Raw genomic sequence first — 12170 nt, 5'->3', positions numbered from 1 at the left:
CAAGGGCACCAGGTTCAGTGTGTTGGGGTGTGTGTAGATACATGTGTGTGTGTGTATATGTGTTTTGTGTCAGTACGATAAGCCCCTTGTGATTGCGTTTCTCCCTAACGAGGCTGAGTTCAGCTGTCCCTCCGTGAGTGTGCGTCTTGTCCTTGGCTTTGTTAGACTCAAACCCCCAAAGGCCTGCAAAGAATGCTTTCAACCGTCCACTTGGAAGAGGTGATGAAATGATGAAGCTCGTGAAAAAGAGAGGAGAGTGACACACATCCTTAATGAAAAACGGGCAGAGAGTGACACACATCCTTAATGAAAAACGGGCAAATTATTTATTGTCCCCATCTTTGGTTTGCTGTTTTACTCGCCCCCAAACCCGCCCAAAAAACATCAAGCTAGAGAAGTTTGCACTCGCTATTTAGGCCATATGTGGTGTTTAATAAAAGGGAGGAGCATCAGAGCAGCACACGGTCAAAATAAAGCTTTAAAACACACTCACGGAGTTCAGAAGTCTGATAGCCGCTGGTCTGATTCAGGGATTTTGAGGGAGAATCACTTCCGATGATCCCACAGTCTCTGCTTCTCTCTTTATCCTTCTTGATCTGCTATTTTAAATCAAATGTGTTATTTTCTGACCTGAAATCATTATTAAACAAGCCTGATGCAGAATCTAACCACTCTCAGTAACACAAAACTAAGAATAATTGCCTCAATCTTCATCAAACCTTGCTGAAGAATTCCTACACAGAAGCGAGTGGGTACAGAAAATACACACACACGCAAGCGCGCACACACACACTCCCGTGCAGACACTCTCGAGCACAAACCCCCTGCTAGGGGCCTTCTTGTTAAGCTCAAAGAGGTGAGCGCATTTCCTTCGAGTTCCCTTTACTCTCCCCCTCGTCTCGTCTTATTCTAATTAAACGTCTTGTCTATGAGGCTCCCCCCGGTGCTGCCGGGGACGACTGGAGCTGCCACGCGGGGAAGCGTGACAGGGATGAAAGGAGCTCACCTGCCGAGCGGCTCAGGGCTTACCTTGAGAGCAAGCGCACATGTTCAGAGAGCGGCATACGCACAGTGTATGCTGAAACAGATGGATGAGCGAGCACAGAGCGTGTCCGGCCTAATGAATCCAAACCTACTCAACCAAAACACCCTGGCCCAGTCGAAAGGGTGTGTCGCGATGTGTCTTTCATCTCATCAAGAAGCACAGCCGCTATAGGTCAGAAGCCATCACGGTATAGGAGATATGCGAGAGAAGAGGTCTAAGAAGATTCCTATTAATGCCGCAAAATGTTGTTGACGTCTCACACAATTACACTTTTTGGGCACTTTCTGAAAAGATTAGTAATAAAAATTAGTTTTGGATCACATCTGAAGTCAGCGTCCTAGACCCATCATCTGTTTAAACACAACAGCTCCAGTCATTTTCTCCCAAGCTCCTAAAACCTGGACTACAACCAACCAGCCACCTTCTCACACGCCCAAACACCATCTTCTCATCACATTCTCGTCCTTCTGATCCCAATTGCATCTCTATCCAGCCTAATGTTGCCCCCCACAGGAACTAAATGGGCTAATAATAAAAGGCAGCCATATCTCTGCTTCTCTTTTTCTCTCTCTGCTAAAATTTAATTATTGGTTCTATTGCTTGCGCGTCACCTCTTCAGCAATAGGTCGCCCAGGTCTTGCATTAATTGCCACAACATATGGTCGCCAACAGATTTTAGCTGTGGGACTTTAGCGGGGGCTATTTTTTCGCGAGCTCTAACGCGAGCCATATTGTGCGACGCTGGCAGCTATTGTTCGGCGCATTAACTTCATAGAGCTAATTACTCCCCAATAATAACTTTACCTTGGAGTTTTAAAGCACGCCGCGTGCCAACCAACCTGTTTCGCACCCCATATGCTAATTAGCGGCCACATCTTCATTATGCCGCAGCGGCGCTTTAAGTTCAAGCTGTGCCGCCTGGCGCGTGGTGAACGCAGCCTCGACTCGCTGCCAATTATCCAACTCTTCTGCTCCCGTCTCCGTGTCTTCCTTCTTCTCCCTCTCCTGTTTATTCCGTCGTCTCTATCAGCTGCTTCTCTTCTGAGATGCCGTCTCACCAGCTAGAGCCGTCAGTTCCCCTTTGACCTGAGGAAGTTATCATCATTTATAGTTTCTGTTTTATACTATTTGTCTCTCGTTTTGTTATCGATGATTAGAGGAACATTTGGGATGAGCCCTGTTTCAGGTTTTGGCCTAGGAGTAGGGGTTTGTGTGGATAAAAAGCATCTCCTCTTACTCTCCACGTCAGCAGACTACAGCAGCACCACTGTGAAGCTTTGCCTTCTGTGTTTTGTAGGTTTTCATGTTCGCTTTAGGCCTGATGAGACAGAAAAGCCGAGGAGTGCATTATTCCCCAAAGTACCCACTGTTTCAGATCTCCTTCTTCCTTTATGTGGGATCTGGAGATCATCTGATAGATCTGGTCTTGCTCTCATCCTTCCATCTCTCTGTCAATTCATCTCTTTGTTTCTGTTACTCTCTTTGTTACTGTTGTGATCACAAAGCTGAGATAAAAATGTACTTGGAGGTATAATTCATTATGAGTAGGGATGCTTAGAGATGTGAAGGAATGCAGATGGAGATGGGAGTCCATGTTTCCAGCGTCTTCTCTGATGCAGTCGCATCCACAAACCTGTGTCCGTCTCTCTCTTCTTTGCTCGTCCTTTTTGTGGATTTGTCTGTGCAGCGGCGTTGTGGAGACTTGTGCATGTTATGCAACAGTTCTGTAGGCTGATTAATGTCTGCCCATTGTGTGCAGGCTTTTTGTTATGAGATCAAAAGACAAGCGAAGACAGAGGGTGAATCCTAGGCTGCTTTGAAGGGTTTTCTATGATAGTTCCACTGCAAAAGGAAGAAAAGCCGTTTGTGCTCGCTGGTGTCTTGCAGCACAGATGCATTTCATCGGCCTCAAACTTCCTTTCCTCTTCTCCCCTTTTTCCTCTCTCCTCCCTTTGCAGTTTTGGTAGCCAGCTCAACTCCAGCATATGTCCAATTAGGCCTGAAAGGCAAAGTAGAACTGTTCTGTCTGTGATTCGTCCCCGCGGGGGTCCTGTCCGAGCGTTCTTTCTGATCGTGCAGGCAGTACGAGAGTTTACGGTTAACCAAAAAAAAAAAAATGCTGGAGTAATTATTGTTGTCGGTGAAAGATAGAAAAAAGAGGGGGGGGTGAATTTGCTTGAAGAGAGCGCTATTCCCCTGTGCTGTGATAGCTTGATTACAGTGCTGCTGGCATGCCAACACGTAGGAGCAGGAGGAGGAGACACACTACCAGAAACACACACACACACACACATAGGTACTTACTGTAACAGCTCTGTTAGCACAGAGCGACACCGTCTCAAACACTAACCACTTCAAGTGCTGAATTATTACCTGACTGTACTGTGGCACCACCGTCCCTTGTGATTGTACCGCCATTTCTATCATTTCAGATCAATTTTCCACATCAGACGGCTTTTACCTGCTTATTATCCTATTCAGCCATTACCCCTCTGGATCTCCTGTCAAAACAACAGTGACAGAAAGGGAGAGGGAGGGAGAGGAGTCTCCAAGACGGAGCAAAGAGCTTTACATCCAGACGCGTTTAAAAACTTCTGTAAAGTTTTTTAATCTGTTTTTTGAAAAGTGCATCGATACGCCTGAGCGAAGCAGAGACGTCACATGTTAGATAAGTGGTTACATTATAGGACCTGCATCTTCTCATTTTATTTCAGTACAGTGTGGGCGACTATCACTGTATTGCTGCCATTCCAAAAGATTCAAAAGCAAATCTGGTTGCCAATGAAAGCAACGCATTGTGTGTTTGAATGAAATGAACCGAAGGAGCGATGCCTTCAGAATAATAACGAAAGTTCAGAGGTGTTGCAGGAACGACTCTTATTGTGACTTTTTGTTAATCTAACAGTCGGATTCAGCTATTCCTGCATCACTTCAACCCTCATCTCCGTCAGATCCATGTCTCCTTCTCTCACCTTTTCTCTACTCTCCTCCTCACTTCCACTCCTCATGCTAACTGTCAGTCAGTCCATCACATGCGAGTCTTTGTGTGTTGTTTTTGGCAGATCGCTGTTTAGTGCAACCATCTGTCTCCTACTTCTCTCTCTCTCTCTCTCTCTCTCTCTCTCTCTCTCTCTCTCTCTCTCTCTCTCTCTCTCTCTCTCTCTCTCTCTCTCTCTCTCTCCTGTCATTCTTGCCAAAGTCACCCATTGGAGGAGCTTTTTTTTCCTCCTTCTTTCTGCATCTTCTTTTAAAATCCTGGAAACCTTATGAAGTCGTATGGCTCTCTGCCGACAGAGAGGTTTGTGTGTGTTTTCGGTTGAGGGAGAAGATATTATCGTCCAAGTAAAAGTAAAAGGCCAGCTGTTGTTACAGTATAGAGAACTGTCCTTGTGGCTTGATTTTTGTATTTGCAACAACAAGATGGTATAGTTTTTGAGTTCCTTTTCTTCTTTCTACCTGCACACCCCTCCTCCCTCCTTCATCAGCAGGTCCAGGGCCAGCTTCCTCCACTGATGATTCCCGTCTTTCCTCCTGACCAGCGGACTCTGGCGGCAGCCGCAGCCCAGCAGGGCTTCCTGGTGCCCCCTGGCTTCAACTACAAACCTGGCTGCAGTAAGAAACACACATTCACACACACACCCATGCACGACTGAATATGATTTACAGTACCTTCTTTACAATTTCTTCTGTTTTCTTGTGTGTTTTGTGATTAACCGCGTCATTTGGACAGCTGAGTTCAGCTTCTCCATTAATTAGGAAATCCCTTCAGTGGAACCTGACAGCAGCAAACAGGTTAAAAAAGACAACATTGGGAAAGAGACAAATATGGCAGCCATGGGAAAATCCCATAGCCAGAACCTCAGCTGACCATTAGCAATTAAAACCTTAAAGCAGCGGTACTCTATAGGCGGCCCGTGGGCCTCTTCTCTGTGGCCTCCAAACCACCCCCCTGGTCTCAAGCGGGAGGGGTAGGACCGGTGCTTGTTTGCATGCATTGTTCTGTTATGTTGTAGACTTGTACAATAAACCGCCAATTACCCCCTCCCCCGACACACGACCTCGGGGGGAAGGGACTGCGAAGGTGTTTCACTATATTGTAGGCTTGTGTGACCCCGAGCCGGACCTCGCACATCAAGGTCATTTTGTTGAGTGGCCCTCGGACCATTACATTTGACTAACCCTGCTGTAAATTAACACTAAAGCCTGGGGCACACCAGAGGCGAACGCGCCGTGCAGCGGTAGTCACAACATCACGTGGGATTTGAGAACAGGAAACGGGAAGTGACTCTACTGTTTACACGTGACTTCTAATTCATTAACAGTGTGTAAGTACACAATTTAATAAAATAGTTTAAGATAAATAATAGTTTAAAGTTATCAAAACTGCGGCTGGGTTTGTGCTGTAAAGCAGTTCCGTGTCGTAATGTCTGTTGTAAAGTACCCACAATGTTGTAAACAGCCACGCCACCGCCGCCTCCGGTGTACCACAGGCTTAAAATTTGTCCTGCTCTGTCCTCCTGCTGGTTAAAATTTGAATTACAACTGTTGTAAATGGCCCTGCCACAACCTGCTATAGCTAGCGCTAACAACAAGCTAACGCCAACACAAGTCAACTGATTCAAAAGAAGCCACAAAGTTAAAAGATCCACAGTTTTTGACACAACAACTTTACTTTTTATAAGTCCAGTAGCAACAAAGCCAGGTCACCATCAGTCCAGGATTTCATATCGTCCTTCAGCTCGCTCAAACGAGTGTAGTCAACTCTAATTTTAGCCATTTGCTTCACCTCTTTTACTTTTAACTCAAGGTTCCGCTGTAATGTAAACAAGAAAGAGCTAAATTATTTTTCTTTATTTGCGCCTTTTATTGATAGCTGGCATACTGAAAAAGCTAACTGCTAGCCTTTATATGACCTGCAAACGTCTGTAGCGTGAGACTTCCCACCCAAACCACAAAACTGTTAAGTGTGGTTTCTGGTCAGCAGAGGGAGGCAGAATGCTGTCCAGCGTGAAGTTGCTCAAGTTTATGGCTCAAGAATCACTGAAACCAGTTTGAAAGCAATAGCTTTAAGTGTTAAAAACTCTTTAGTGTTGCTTTAAACATCTTTAAGATCCTGGAGTCTTTTGGGAACAGCAAAGCAGCCCCAGACGTCACACTAACCCTACCGTGAAATGCAGCAGCCAAAAATCCTGTAGATTCCCTCGGGTTATCTTTGGTCAAAATTGAAAGGTGTTGCCTGGTCTGAAACATAAAAGTTTGACCAAAACAAAAACAGAAGAAATTTGTAAGGAGGCTTTTTCAAATCACTGTAGTTGCAACCTCAAGAGAGAAAATTAGCTTTCATGTGAATTTTCAAAACTCTTTCATTAAGATAGGTGGAAGCTGACCCCCTCCCACATGAAGGGTCTGATTACTTCCCAAAAGGCAAGCTTGCCCCTACAACAACAACAACTCCCTCTTAATAGAAAAATCAGTCCAAATACAGCCTTCCTGTTTACAGTCTCAATATCTCTCCCTCTTCCACTCGGTCCTTTTGGCTCCTTCCTTTTGTCTTGTCTATTTTTTGACATATAAAAGCAACAAAATGAAGGCGTTCTGCTTTTTTTTTTTTTTTTTTTTTTTTTTTTTTTTTTGGCTATCACGCTCCGGCTGTGTGGCAATGTGTTGTTTACCATGATAGAGAGAAAGAGAGAGATAGACAGAGGAAGCAGACTGGTGCTTGCCAGGGGATGCTGGGAATAAATGCACACTAGGGGGCTAGCAGAAGGGGGTGGTGGGGGGCTGGTAATGTGACCTGCCCCAGGTTCTCCTCACATTAACACGGGACGCAGCCAGAACATGTTTCCAACTCAGCCCACATGCACTAACGCACACACGGACGTCCAAACAGACAGGGACTGCTTTGTGATGTGGCAGACAAAAAATGTATTAAAAAAAAAGCCTAAACCATCACCAACGATATGTCATAATGTTTAGGGACATAGACTCGTTCAGTCCCACCCAACCCCCCCACAGCCCGATTAGAGTTTCACAGCTTCCCAAACAAGTCCATTCCATTTTAATTAGTGCCATCTTCCCCCACACCCACTGCCCACGTAAATACCCCGTCAAGTAGTGGGCTTGTCTTTTCGCTGCCTCAGCCAACTCCAACTGGACTGGCACGCCAGAGCGGGCCAAGCCGCCCCTGAGAAAACTCTCTGGCAACTTTCAAAGTTGATGCAGTTTGGTGCTGCGGCTCGAAATAGGCTGCATGTAGCGCTGTGCTCTGACATATTCTCACGGCACTTCATCGCAGGCATGGACAGAATTTATACGCACTGATTCAACCTCTGTGGCATCCACGGCTTCTTCTTTCAATGGTTTTGTGACAGTTGGTCGTTAAACTAGAAACATACTTTTTTATTTTTCTCTGCATGTTTTATGATGGGCATCAAAACCATATTTTACTTTATTTTTCATGATCTTGTGAAAAACTGATTGTCGTGGCACCAAACTTCACTGACTAGATTTCTCTTATGAGTCTTTTCTCGACTGTTCTCCCTCTTTTGTCTGTTTGTTGTTGAGATCTCCTCCTTTAGGTCTCTGCCCCCGAGCCAAAAGCAACATGTTTGCTTTTCTCTGTCCCGCTCCCTTTTGTCACAGCGACCCCCAGGAGGAGCATAAATATCCACTGGACTCATGTTTGTCTAGGAAGCACAGAGAAAAGACCAATCTCGTAGAATACACAGTCCTGAAATAATTCTTTAATCCCACCTGCTTCGCTCCCTCACTGAAAAACAAAGTCACAGCTTTGCTTTTAGTAGTTTAGTCTTTATTTTCTCCCAAAGTTTTATGGGAACATGTTGGAAGGAACGTCTGGTTTATACCGAGCTTTAGTTCATACAGAAGTATCTGATGTACCAGAATCTGACCCTGGTTCTGAGGGGTTCAGATCACAAAAATGCAAGTTTAACCCTTGAGAACATTCTCCAGTTTTATGTACAAAGTTAATATATTCCTAAATGACGTTGAAGCCAGAACTCCTGAACTGGGAACCAATGTGTTTATACAATACGGCCATAATTAAACACAAGCTCCTCATGCAGTTCATCTGCCTGCCCTCCGTTTCCTCTGCCTCTTCATCTCTGACCTCTTTGTTTCCCTTTTCTGGCTCTCAGAGTAATTACAGCACATCCTTTCTGCACCTACCAACTAATAAGCCAAACTCGTCGTTTTTCTTCTCTGGCTTCTCCCTGAACCTCCATTATCTCCTCCATCGCGTTCATTTATCTATCTCTTCATTTATTATTCCTGGCAGCGAGAGAGACAAGAAGCAGAAGTGGAAAGGAGTTAAAGATGACAACAAAACAAGTAAAACGAAAGAGAAAACAAGCACCTGAAGCGATGCTCTCCCCATGAGGCAAGAGAACATTCAGCTGAGGTTTTAAAAAAAGCAGGCAGACCTGAGAGAGCAGCAATCGCTTGTCGCAGCTCTTAATTTCGGCACTGGGGCCAGCTTTATCAGAATCCCCTCACCTCGCTGCTCTTTGTCAGGGGGTATTAAGGAGGAGGACACACAATCAGGCTTTTCATTAGGGCCCTGCCGACAAGGTACACAAAGGATAGCTTTAACAGCTGCAAAAAGAAGAAGAAGAAGAAAAAAATAATTTCTATAGCGCCTCTCAAGATAGAAATCACGAGGCGCTTCACAAAAACAAAAAATGTAAAAATTTAAAAAAGAATTTAGAAAATGGTTAAAATTTATTCAAAATGAGCAAAAAATAGACAATTGTGATAAACAAAATGTTAAAAGAGAGAGAGAGAGTGAATAGGAAAGAGGGAAATCAGTGGATCCTGAGGAAGGTGGAATAGGTAAGGAGAGCAGAACAAGGAGAGAGGGGTTGAAGAAGGTCATACAAAAGCCAGCTTGAACAAGTGAGTCTTCAGCTGCTTTTTAAAGGAGACCACTGAGACCACTGATCTCAGACTCAGGGGGAGAGAGTTCCAGAGTCTGGGGGCCACAGCAGCAAATGATCTGTCACCTTTGGTCTTTAGCCTGGTGCGCTGCACAACCAGTAGGCTCTGATCACTGGACCTCCGGGACCTGCTGGGGGTGTAGGGACTAAGAAGATCACCAATGTAAGATGGTGCTTGTCCATGTAAGGCCCTATAGACCAGAACCAGGATCTTGAAATGAACCCTGAAGTTGACTGGGAGCCAGTGAAGCTGGAGGAGAAGCGGGGTGATGTGGGTGTGTTTGGAGGACTTGGTCAGAAGCCGAGCACAGGCATTCTGAACCACCTGTAGACGGTTCAGGGAGGTTTTTGCTCAGACACGTGAAAAGAGACATACAGTAGTCTAAGCGTGAGGAGATGAAGGTGTGGATAACTGTCTCAAGTTCAGAGCGGGACAGAATGGGACTCAGCTTAGCAACGTTCCTGAGATGGAAGAAGAAAGAGCGAACAAGAGAACTGACATGAGAATCCAGGGTGAGAGCTGGGTCAAAGGTCACGCTAAGATTCCTTACAGAAGGTTTGGTGTGAGAAGCAAGCTGACCAAGAGAGTCTCTGACTTTGGGAACCAGCTTGTTTGGGGCACAGATGAGGATCTCAGTCTTATCTTCATTCAGCTGTAGAAAGCTCCCAGCCATCCAGGTTTTAATGGAGTCTAAGCAGGTGTGTAACAGCTGCAGCTTAGACATCTCATGGGGCTTAAAGGAGATGTGCAGTTGGATGTCATCAGCATAAAGGTGGTAGGAGATTCCTTTGAAGAAGCTCAGGATGTGCTGAAGAGGAAGCAGAGAGGGGAGGAAGAGCAGAGGCCCCAGCACAGAACCTTGTGGGACACCATGGGTAAGGGAGGTGGCGGAAGACCTAAACTTGGAGACGGCCACAGAAAAGGAGCGCTCAGAAAGATAAGAGGAGAACCACTCCAGAGCAGTTCCTGATGGGCCTACCCAGTCTCTCAGCCTCTCCAGTAGCAGGTGATGGTCAACAGTGTCAAAGGCTGCAGTCAGGTCCAGCAGGACCAGGACAGAACAGTCCCCTGCATCACTGTGAGTCAGAAGGTCATTAGAGACCCTAAGAAGAGCTGTTTCAGTAGAATGAGCTCTACGAAAACCTGACTGGAAGCAATCATAGATGTTATGTTCATCAAGAGCAGCTGTGAGTTGTTTAGCCACAACCTTTTCCAAGATCTTGGAGATGAACGGAAGTTTAGAGATGGGTCTGAAGCTGCTATGGAGAGAGGGGTCGAGACTCGGTTTGTTAAGAAGTGGGTGGATTACAGCGTTCTTAAAGTAAGCAGGGACCTGACCAGAAACCAGAGAAGCATTAATTATAGAGAGCACGCTGGGACCGATGGACTGAAAAGCACTTTTAAACAAAGATGAGGGTAAGATGTCGAGGGGGCATGCAGAGGTCTTCATGGAGTGAACTAGTTTGGTTAACTCAGGCAAAGAAACAGGAGCAAAGCTATCTAGGATGATGGGTCTGGTTGGAGTCGGGAGAGGCAGCGATAAGGCTGAAGGAGAGATGCTAGATCTAACCTTATTAACTTTGTCCACAAAGAAAGACAGAAAGTTCTCACAGTCTGCAACAGAGTGGATGGAGGCTGTAGGAGAGGCAGGAGAGACGATGCTGCTGATGGTGTTAAACAGCACCTTGGGGTTCCCTTTGCTCTGGAACACCAGGTTGGAGAAATAGGCAACCCTCGCGTCTCTGACTGCAGAGTTAAAGGATGTCAGAAGATCCTTTAGGTGCAGCAGATGGACGTGGAGATGGGTTTTCTTCCACAAACGCTCAATTTTTCTGCATTGGCGATTCAGGCTGCGAAGGCTGTCATTAAACCAGGGAGTAGGGTTCACTGCAGGAACTGATCTGGTTCTGACAGGACAGATGTTGTCCAGAATGGAGAGGCAGTGCTCATTAAACTGAGAAGTTAAGGAATCTGGGTCGTTATCAGAAGAACAGGGTGGATCAAAAGCAGCAGAAAAATTGCTAGCTGTGCTCTCATTAAGAAACCGAGAACTAACCATACGGCGAGCAGGAGGTGGGGACGCAGAAACCGACAAGTTAAAGAAAATGCAATGGTGATCTGAAATATAAACGTCCTCAGGACAAACACTGTCAGCATTTAGACTCAGAGTAAAAACAAGGTCTAGATTGTGCCCCCTGGTGTGTGTGGGGCCAGAAACATGCTGGGTAACGCCGAAGGTGTCCATAAGGCTGGAGAAATTCATGGCAAAGAGATCAGAGGGATCATCAACGTGGATGTTAAAGTCACCAACAATCACCAGTCCGGACAGCTTCACAGTGGAGGATAGAAAGTCACTAAACTCCTGAAGGAAAGAACTGTTTGGACCAGGTGGACCACAGCACAGTAGAACGGGTTCTTACGCCCGACTTTAATCAGCTGCAGTTCAAAGGAAGCAAAGTGAACAGAGGTTGTAGAGCTACATGGAAGATGGTCTCTGAAAACAACAGCTAGGCCTCCGCAACGACCAGAACCCCGGGGCTGGCTAAGAAAAGAATAACCACTCGGGCAGAGTTCAATCAGACCAGAATAATCAGATGTTTGCTGCCAAACTTGTCAGAAACAGAAAATCCAGATTTTTAGAGAGAATTAAATCATTGAGCAGGAAGGACTTATTGTTAACAGAGCGGGTATTTAATAGAGCCATGGACTCAGGTGGCGGGTGGTGGGGGTGATTCAAGAGGAGAGTGGGATGAAGGTAGGATGAGAGGAATGAAGAGGGAGACACTGAAATGAAAGGATGGAAGAAGGTTGTGGATGATAAAACAGATATTTCCTGTTTGTTTCAGGTGACCCCTACCCTCTCCAGCTCATCCCCACAACAATGGCTGCCGCTGCAGCCGCCACTCCTGGACTCGGACCCCTACAGCTACAGGTAAGGCTGCTGCGTCTGGGAAGCTCAGGAGGGGCCAAAATCAGGAATTAAATTGAAAAATCACAAGTCTGTTTGCACAGCATGCTGTTAATCTACCACGAACAGGTCAGGAGGGGGTGCAGGGCTGGTGGACAGTGAACTGATGAAACCAAAATATGTGCTTCATGATCAGAGCTAAAATCACACAGAACCAGTGTTGCCCTGGTGAACTGATGATGTGACAGGTTAGACAGGAGG

The 12170-nt window shown here is 45.8% G+C and overlaps 1 protein-coding gene across 8 annotated transcripts in view; it reads left to right on the top strand.

Moving 5' to 3' along the window:
• sox5 (SRY-box transcription factor 5) overlaps positions 1–12170 on the top strand; it is a 115464-nt gene that overhangs the window by 54842 nt on the left and 48452 nt on the right. For 7 of the 8 annotated variants that reach the window (XM_070549079.1, XM_070549084.1, XM_070549083.1 and 4 more), the window contains 2 exons: positions 4531–4657; positions 11848–11933. In XM_070549079.1, the coding sequence (XP_070405180.1) occupies positions 4531–4657; positions 11848–11933 (213 nt within the window). The remainder of the gene's footprint in view (positions 1–4530; positions 4658–11847; positions 11934–12170) is intronic. The other variant, XM_070549071.1, reaches the window with a different exon arrangement.

Source organism: Nothobranchius furzeri, chromosome 1, assembly GCF_043380555.1.
Source record: "Nothobranchius furzeri strain GRZ-AD chromosome 1, NfurGRZ-RIMD1, whole genome shotgun sequence".
NCBI lineage: Eukaryota > Metazoa > Chordata > Actinopteri > Cyprinodontiformes > Nothobranchiidae > Nothobranchius > Nothobranchius furzeri.
The sequence above is the reverse complement of the archived record's forward strand: the minus strand, read 5'-3'. Positions and strand labels throughout refer to the sequence as shown.